The 9932-nt window shown below is 35.9% G+C and overlaps 1 protein-coding gene across 5 annotated transcripts; it reads left to right on the plus strand.

Annotated features, from left to right (window-relative positions):
- Window positions 1-7: 7 nt before the first annotated feature.
- LOC114523986 (dopamine receptor 2-like) lies at window positions 8-9448 on the plus strand. 5 transcript variants are annotated; one of them, XM_028545067.1, is made up of 3 exons: window positions 8-335; window positions 7731-8168; window positions 8335-9448. In XM_028545067.1, exons 2-3 carry the CDS (start codon window positions 7747-7749, stop codon window positions 9089-9091), a joined length of 1179 nt encoding a protein of 392 aa, XP_028400868.1. In that variant the 5' UTR covers window positions 8-335; window positions 7731-7746; the 3' UTR covers window positions 9092-9448. The 5 variants fall into 5 exon arrangements, with proteins under 5 accessions (XP_028400868.1, XP_028400869.1, XP_028400867.1 ...); XM_028545068.1 differs by lacking the exon at window positions 8-335 and adding an exon at window positions 2352-2431; XM_028545066.1 differs by lacking the exon at window positions 8-335 and adding an exon at window positions 3114-3406.
- The last annotated feature ends 484 nt before the right edge of the window (window positions 9449-9932 follow it).

Genomic DNA, 9932 nt, shown 5'->3' on the forward strand with positions numbered 1-9932 from the left:
AGCATTTCGGAGCGATCGACAGTTATAGATACGCAAGTTAAACTTTCCCCGCTCTATTATTAGTTAATTGAGCCAGGGTTTCGTTCGAGATTCTCCCAGAAGCTAGCTGGCATGCAGGAAGTATGGTTTCAGTTTGTATAACCTTATATATCTCTCCAATTCACATGGGCAGCAGAGATCATATGATAAGGGTTGAATAAACTATTGAAAGACATAAAGAAAGTATATTTCACATAAACATTTGATCGAAATAGAAAGACGGTATATATTTAGAAAAGCCAAATATCTCAGTTAATTAAAGAGGCGAAATTTGCAAGGCTGTGGGAATTCGACAGGTAAGTATATGTTTAATTTATTTGAATATACATAAACTTTGAACCTTTAATATATACATGTATCTCAACAGCCAATAATACACAGAATGTGGACTCTATTTCATAGTCATATAATTATATACAACTTTTTTACTAGTTATTCCTTTCATATATATAGCTATCATAATGTATATAACGATTCAGTATATTTGAAGTGCTTGGAGTTCATGGCTATATATGCATACATCAAATAGACTCAGTTTAAATAATACTTTGTCGGCATGTGTCAAGATGTTTCTAGCTATAGACTAAATGTTAGACTATATTCCTCATTAAAAAGATTATCTTAAACGCTATATATTCTAGCTACATCTTACTGCGGAGGTAAGCTAAGGTAGTTATCACGCCCGTCAGCCAATATAGTGCTTTATAGAATTCACTTTAGGTTACATATATATACATTGGATGTAATTAAACTCGGCTGTTTCAAAGCACTTTAAACGGGCGCGCTCCTAATTCAATTAATATAGTAACAATCAAATTTCATAGAAAATGTACATCCATACTTTCGGTGCATACATACATACTGTAGGTTCGTATTTCAATTGAAATTTAACGTAGCTAGTTGTGTTTTACATCAAAAGCAAGGCTATATAGTGCATAATAGGTGTCAATATCAAAACATGAATTGCCCCAACAATGCCCATTTTCAGTTTTCATTACAGCGCCGCGGTAGGCATCGTGCGCTTGTACAGTGACATGCAGAGAGCCCAATACAATATAATGGAGTCCGATACAAATTAAGCCAACCTGTTTGGGTATATTGTGTGAATTAAGATTATACTACTGATGAAATTATATCATATTGTCAGCATGTATAAATAGACGCTAAACAAAGACTGTGTGATATTTGATCATAATATTCATGAGTCGGTATGCATTCATATATACGTGCAGGTATAACAACAGTTTTTAAAAAACAATATCCATGCATTGGCTATATCCAGAAGTGACATATATATCGATGATCTTCCGTTTGCAATAAATGCGAGGAAGTTCTCTTGTTAAGGATGTTATTTTATGAAGTCTATCAGCATGTGACCACGGCATGCTATGCCGTTTAACAGAGACCTTGCCGACAACTTGTAAACAATAAAATACATAAACTTATAACACAAAAGAAAAGTGTGTTTTAAAAACTCGAGAGGGTTTAGACGATGCCACGCTCTAAATATCTAAGTAAATAGAAGTAGCTTAGGAGATTGAACTGCGCATGTGTCATGGAATAATTAATTTTAAGGATCTCTTACATCCTTGAAAATTCAAAATTCTCCTTCTTAGCAATATTTGGTGTTTTTCAAAGGTGCTGAGCCAAGGGTACTTTGACAAATATTCGCAGTATATTTTCGTATATAGCATAAGGTATATACTACATTTCATGACCATTGTTATGAATAATAGTATAAATTATAATAAAATAGTCCATTCATACTTCATTTAATGCATATATATATATATATATATTAATATAATATATTATATATAATATTATATAATATATATATATTATATATATTATATATATATATAAATATATAAATATATATATATATATAAAATGTGGATATCCTAACTTAATTATCGTCAATATTGTATTGTATAATAATTCGTTTGCAAAATTAAATGATTTCTCCCCGTGGCAACAAATGAGATGCCCTTAGCCCGCGTGTTGTAAGTACGGATAATGTTATAAGTAATAAGTCAAATATTTGATAGCGGTTGGCTGTATTTGCGCTGTGAAGACTTAATATTCTATTCATTGTTGCATTTTTTATTCAAACAGTCTTATATGACCTTAATACAATCAATCGATGTTATACTACAGGTATTCACCTGCGGTTTCAAGCTTCTGACAGCGGGAGGCCTCGAAACTTGCCGCCGAAGTGTTATATAAAAACAAAGCGCGCAGCACGTATTTTCCAGGCTTCCAGCAACATTTCAAAATGGCAGACTGGACTAAATAAAGTTGACAATACAGCGGAAGATTTGCAAAACGTAACTCCGTTGAATGTGCTTGTTTATTTCTCTTTGGTTCGAAAAAGGACTTTATTCTACACGTAAGCAATTCATGAATCTTCGATTATTATCAGTCTAATTTTAGACTTATACGTTGGATATAGAACCGTCCGTCTATAAATATGAGATCGAATATTAACTGTGAACTTTATTGCTGAGACTTTCAACAGCTAGAAAGTTATCATATTTTCACCTTTACTTAGAAAATTGTCCAGCATTCGAACAAAATTTACTTAATATATCTTTCAGTGTGATTACTAACAAAATTTCTCACATTTTCGAATACTCTAGAAATCCCCAAATCGCCCATCCATAACCATATAGCGTGACGCATGCACAAACATCCAACGCAATGTTGCGTGCATTTATTTCCGTGAAATCATTAGATTTATTGCTGTGAATTTAAGCTTCAAGTGGTGTGTATACCTGCTTACTGCACGTATAGATAGTCCTCAGTTAAGCTGCAACTTTAATTGATTGAAACTCAACATCATGATATTTTAATATCAGTCTTATCGCTAATAAGTAATAACATTAAGGAAACACATGAAAAAAAAATCACCTCAAAATAGAACTGAAAATTTTTAACCTTTCAATTTTCTCTTCGTAATAGAAAACTGCACGGTTATATTGGGCCGCTTTCGTCATTATAAGTAATATCAAAAATCAACAATTTTGGACTTTTAATTATTTCTTGCAACTAGAACAATTATCGGTGATTCAAGCGGCATATATTACGAATATGATTATACGTGCATGCCGAAAGCATACGTTTTATGCAAAATGCTCTTTTGCTCCGCTGCATGGGAGGTGTCATCTGCTTCGAATAGATAAGGGCGCTTGATGGGCATGTAACGTGCATTGCTGTATCGATAATCAAATGATGGATTTGATGATACGGCTCAAAAAATGTCGAATATTTCAATGCTTGATACTTTTTTTTATGACAAGCGCGAGTTGTTGAGATTCGACATCTAGAGTAGCTACAGTTGACTGCGGAGGAAGAACAAATTGTGGTAAGTGTTTCATGCATGCAGCTGCGCTATATATTTTCTACATATAAATGCATATGCATGCGGGAAGTTTTAAGAAGCGAAAAGTTGCATATATCTGCCTAGAAAATGATCATTTTTAAACGCATGCTTTTTAGCTAAACTGCTATAGAAGTTAGAATCAATAATATCAAGTGCATTCGGTCGTGAATTTACTCTGGAAACACACAAAGAAAAACGAACCGAAGCAAATTAGAGCTACATATAAGAGAGGTAGCTCAAATCGACTAATTTTATTTTAATAAAAAGCTAGAGTTCCATTCAAGAGTTAGTTGTCCTTACGTTGAAGTATATGTTTACATTCATATATAAGATGCCACGGCCAACTGAATGCTCAAAGGAGATCTAATGAAACAAAACACTACTTGAAAATAGAAAATATTGGCTTTATTTCAACGAGGGTGGCGGAACAAAGACATGCAATATACTAATACTTTTTCTTTTCGAAGACGTCAAATTAAATAATAATACTTCTTAAATTGTATATACGTTGAAGAATCCGACTGGAATAATATGAGAAAAATTATCACATAATGATATTACAACTTGAAACTCTTGAAAATTATTTTCATATGGTATTCGAACACAGCGTTGAAAGATATACCCGAAATTCTAATTACTCGTATACAAATTAGAGCATCGTAAATTAACATCGAATAACGATAGGACAAAAGGCGTCACTTGAGTCGGACCCTTTGTTTGCGTTTGCAAAATGCGGAAACCTTCTCTTGTTCACTATTTGGCTTTCCGGCTGGAAAATTGCCCATTGCTTCCAACGATTGCCTGATCGAAACACGAGAGCAAACGTTCAAACGCTGAGAAGCCCTTCTGCAGGTCCGCTATTTATTCAACGAAAATACATCGCTGGCATATATAATTAGTGTAATTAGCGCCTGTTTTCCACTGAAGCTGACAAACCGAACTCTTTCATGGGATATTTTTGCCATGTAGTTTTTTACATCATAAAATGTTTTGGCAAACAAAATATATATATCACGTATACGGTTCATCGGTTGCTTTATAAAAACCAACAAAAGCGAACTGTAATTATGATGGACCTTTTGAACGCTTATTACATGCATGACAACGTATATCAATCTGACCAAATAATATCGACGGCTCATGGAGCAGCACGAATATTTTCTAGAAACCAAGCAAATGTGGATTTTTAAGCAAATGTGGGCAACCAGAATCTTTAATATTTATTTTTTGGATTTACTTTTCTATCGATTTTCTTTCTTTTCTTAAGCGAAAGAAGTCTGCAAGCTAAGTTCATATCCTGAACACAGCCTGGATTTTCGCTTAAGCGCATGCGCAGTCTTACAAAGGACAAGGTCGTGCCATTGCATGCATATGTTGAGAGAACAGCCACGAAACTGAAGAGCTGAATTGTATTTAACGCACGGGCCCTAGAGAAGAGTTGAATTCGGCATTTAACCTGTCCTTGCTAATGGACGACTTGCGCTTTAGACTAGATTTTGATGGAAGTAACTAGAAGGAAATAAATCACCACAGCTAGAAAGATCTTACTTTAATTACTGCAAATGCAAGTTTGGTTGCGAAATTTTGTAAAATACGTAACTTTTGTAAAATGTTTAACTAAATTAGCTACAAACTTCCGGCCGTAATTCAAAAGTATACAAAATTCGCGAACTTTGCATGGCTATATTTTCCGTAATTTACAACAACTCCCAGCCAAACTTGGCAGTTTTACTAATTTTAGTGAGCTCTTTCAGTAAATGTCCTTTTTATCATCGATGTAAGAAATTAGCCTAAAGCACAAGTCAAGTCGTCCATTGGTACATCACCTCTACAATCATTATGTTTGTCACTTAACATCTTACCGCCGCGAGTCAAAATGTAACTGCGATAATAACACATTGCATCTGCGTAAACGAAATGTTCATTATTAAAGGCCATTTCAATTTGTCCACATTTGCACATAAATAGGAATTTCATGAATAATTGAATGTGAAAATTTAGATTCTGAGACACTCAACATCCGAACCGCAAAGCATGAAAGATCAATAGTTTAAGATGCCGCAAAATTCTATTTAAAACCATATTAGCGCGTTAAATTTAACGCAATTGAACTTTGAATTCTTATACAAAAGTATAAAACACGAAAGGGAGAAGAAAGCTTCGGGGAAAATACTTCGAATCGTAAGTAAAATTTAACATATATAATGTGTGTGCAAACGGCTTTTATTCATGCATATATTGACATAGGAAAATAATGAACAGCGTGATTCGATGATCCACAGTTGAATATATTTCATTTTCAGTCTACCCATGTTAACTACATATGATAGTTTTTTGTTTACCATTAGGCTGACGTGCTCGCAACCGTCACAATTCGCAAAACCCCCGCGAAAGTTAGGTTAAAATGTGAAATATATTTGTTATCTTAATATATGAGTGGACGTTTGCTAATAATTTCGGCTCGCAACAGGCAAACGGAGAGCGTGTTGACGTGCGTTCCCAACAATGTGACGAAAATTGAATTAATGTTGCCGTTGGGAGAAAATTTCTCAATCGCTACAAACTCTGCAGTAATTTATGCGCGGGAAATATGAACCGCGCTGAAATTTGCAAACCAATATAATAGAAATAACATCAAACGCGGTGGAAAAATTCTTCGGATTGGTAAATGGGTAAATTATAGTTTGGTTTGAGAATGAAATATGTGTTGTCGAGGGTAATGAAAACATTGGCGAACTAAGTTAAACCAAACAAATTATGCTTTCACAGTTTCACATGCAGTGATGCAGCTATATGCACGTACAAGTAACATATTATGTAATATGTATTTATAATTATGAAGTGAGCGAGACTGATCGATACAGTAGTACGTATGGCTTAAATTAAAATTAGTAAAATTAAAAGGTTTTGTTGTTTTCGTTTCAAAGAAACCGCACGAGACACCATGGAAACAGCCTTCCCGGCTCAAGAAGATACAATAAGCACGTAATCAAAACATGCCTTGAATATATCTAAGTTGGTCTAGTCTGCAGAAGTTGTCGGAGCAATATAGATTCAAAAAAAAATCCACAAGAGTTGAACTGAAAAACATAATGAATATATAAAGGGTTACTCTTTGGCTTGCATGCTATGCCGTTAGATAGAACGCAGTAAAAATGCATAGGGTTTTAAGGCACTTCTTGATATTTTAAAACAAAAGCTGTTGTTTGACATGCCAATATTCGATATCCAGCTGTGAATGTTATTACCTAATGTCTGGCGCATTTAGAAACGAATATACATTGAGTTCGAACAATAATTATAAGTTTATCACAACCGGTTTATGCAAACCAGTCGTTTGTAGTCGCAGCAAGTGGGAAGATATATCATGCAATAGAAGAATTAAATCAAGTTTTAGAAAACCATCTTGCACCAGTTGCACGTCGTACAGGTTCTTCGGGGAATCGATCATTAGTGTCTTCAGCAACCGATAAAATTTACTACGCGACCTGACATTTGAGTTAAGCGTATTAAGTACTAAATGCCATTTAGAATGATTCTCATAAATTATTCCTAAACATTCACTATATTCCTTTTCAATTATTCTAGTTTTTATGTTGTATATATATTCCTGTCTGTCAGGAAACGGAATAATACTGAAAGAGGTCCAATTATTCCTAAGCCTCTAAATTTTGACACAGACAATGGCGGCCTAACCGCATCCAAAGTTGTTTCACGGCTGGAAGGTCAGAGCGTGCATGAATTAATTCTTTGATTGCAAGATGTAATTCCTGTGCAATATGGTTTTCTGTAAGTTATGTTTCGCTTCGGAGTTGCATTTTAAATTTTCTTCCGGAAAAAGTTTTGCAATCGGTAAAAATATTTCCAGAACAACGTTCTAATTCAGTAGTTGCCGAAGGCAGTAGTGATGATAGACTGATTAAAAATTAATTTCCGAAGAAAAATTGCTTCTTGTATTTCAACAAATGCATATTTCCCCCCGATACAGCGATACTATTTTGAAAATATTATGATAAATGTTTTCGTTGATTGGATGAAAACGTAGAACATTGATTTTTTTTTCGATACTATTTTGAAAATATTATGATAAATAGTTTTCTTGATTGGATGGAAACGCAGAACATTAGTAAATGCCCCGCCTCTATCAATTAACTTGCACCCACATCAAAATATGCCGAAAAGCTCAGAGGGTTTCTAGCAAAGGACCAGGCAATGACAGAAATAATTAAAGATAACAATGTGAGAGACGTCTGAAGATAAAAAATTACCAAAAATTCGAATAACATAAACTCATGTCCTTTTCTAGACCATACAAAGAAATAATGGAAAACCTATTTAACACTTCAACAACAACCGCAATAACATCCACTGCGTTCCGTTCCGACCGTCGTACGACAATCGACGAAGATGCCCTTCATTTAAGCGTGACGATCGTGCTCAGCGTGTTCATATTCGTATCCGTGATCGGCAACAGTCTTGTGTGTTTTGTTTTCTACAAGCAAATGGGCCTACGCAGAGTCGTCTACTATCCTATCATATCATTGGCCGTCGCCGACCTGCTGTGCGGGGCGTTGGCCATGCCCGCGTATATCGCGAAAAAGCACGTGCGCGGTGGATGGTGGGAAGGTCTCACCTGCGATGTATTCCGTTTTACGTATTTCTTCACGGAGTACGCTTCGGTGTTGAGTCTGATGGCGATCAGCCTCGAGCGTTTCATTGCAGTCAGCAAACCTGTTACACACAGGTAAGGTCAATATCACACTCGAATTTATGGCTGTTTATGGAAAGGGGGTAACGTTAATTTGTTCTCTTGAAAAACAAAAGTAAACTTTGTAGAGCCAACCAAGATGGCGCCGAATGATTGATTATGACGTCATATGCAAACCAGGAATTATTTTGTAAATTTCTAGGATGTGGTTATCAAAGAAGAAGATGATTGCTTTCCTAACGATATCATGGCTCGACGCCGCAGTTGTAGCGGCCCTACCTTTCTTTTGGCAAAAAGGCACCGAAGACGAACCGTGCGTTTACGACCCGACCCGAGAGTGGAGCTTAATGGTGATTACGACAAACGTGTTCGCGCCCTTTCTCGTAATGTTATTCTGTCACGTGTATACAGTAAGTTACGCGTTGAGATTTTCTCGGAATAGAAAGTCAGAACTCTTAGAGAAAGGGAACAACCCCACGAGCTCGCAATACGAATGGCAGCCGGCGGTCGAGATGAAGGATAAAAACACCCAAAAAAGGGAACGCGATATAACACGTACTTTGGGACTGGTGGTCGGGGCCTTCGTGATTTGTTGGGGCCCTTCAACCTTTTACTATTTTCTCCGAATGGTCTGTCCGCATTGCTTCCAGCCATCATTCAAGAACATCAAACCGATATTCAACGCGGTCGTGAAACTCATGACGTTCCTAAATTCGTGCGTGAATCCGCTGATCTATTACTGGCTCAATCGCTTGCTCAGGAACGCGTTCTACGAATCGCTGTTGGGAAAGGAGAGGATGAGAAAACGAAACGCTGAGCGCGTGAGCGCGATGCTGCGTGAGAACTCACCCGTTAACAGTTCCTCACATAAAAATAGAAGTAGCTGGAACACGAAAAAAAGACTTCTTGACACAAACGACTCCGACGAGAGGACTTCCAAGACTCAAACACTCGTTTGATAGGCAAATATTTTCTTATTACGAAATTCACGGCAGTTTGAAATCATTTCAAAACATTAAATGCTCAATAAGAGCAATAGTTTGTTCGCAAAAAATATTCCCGCCTTTTTTGTTGATTTTAAAAAAATGCACGAATCAATAATCATACGGTTATCCTTACTGTAATTTAATTGTCACAAACTAAACGATAGCGATGATGAGCAGTTAGAAAATAAACAAGACTGTCAGAAGTAAAATTACTTACTTTTGTTCCCTTGTAAAGCAGAAATAAGCTTAGTTGAATAAACCAAGAATCCAAGATGGCGCCTAATAACAAATCATGACCTCATATGTAAACAAAGTATAGTTTATGAAACTGCAAGGTTAAGCCTGAAATTGGCTAAGAGTTTATATTGAGTATACGTTTTATCAGTAAAAAACTGTTGTAAATTCATTTAAGTAGCAACAAAACGAAACGCATCGCCTAGGATTTCATGTCGAAAGTCGAAACCGGCGAGGGATGGTAATTTGAGATGAAAATGCCGATATCGAGCCTCAGTCACCATGCAGTGTAAAAACACCGAAAAGAAATGAGTGTAGTGTAGGTATAGGTCACTTGCTGTATACAATCTCGCACCCAAAGTCATAAATGGAATGTCTATGGACAAGAGATTTAGCTAGACACAGTAAGCGGGCAGTCCTGGGGTTTGTACAGGATGGATAATTTAGAGGTTTGCACATGCAATTCTATTGTGTAGTCATTGGATTGGTGATTGATTTCACTGATTAACACATGAATCTTTAATCTGGATTGAGTATCAACTGTTGAAAACATATTGCAGTCTGACAATATTTATGCTTA

This window comes from Dendronephthya gigantea, unplaced genomic scaffold (genome assembly GCF_004324835.1).
Source record: "Dendronephthya gigantea isolate DGI-Jeju-01 unplaced genomic scaffold, DenGig_1.0 000029F, whole genome shotgun sequence".
In the NCBI taxonomy this organism is placed as follows: domain Eukaryota; kingdom Metazoa; phylum Cnidaria; class Anthozoa; order Malacalcyonacea; family Nephtheidae; genus Dendronephthya; species Dendronephthya gigantea.

What these genes read in the sequence shown, in the direction of transcription:
- LOC114523986 (XM_028545065.1), top strand. Translation starts at nt 7,717, where the DNA reads ATGTCCTTTTCTAGACCATACAAAGAAATAATGGAAAACCTATTTAAC. An exon ending in AGCAAACCTGTTACACACAG is followed by an intron (nt 8,169 to 8,334) that starts GTAAGGTCAATA and finishes GTAAATTTCTAG; the next exon opens with GATGTGGTTATCAAAGAAGA.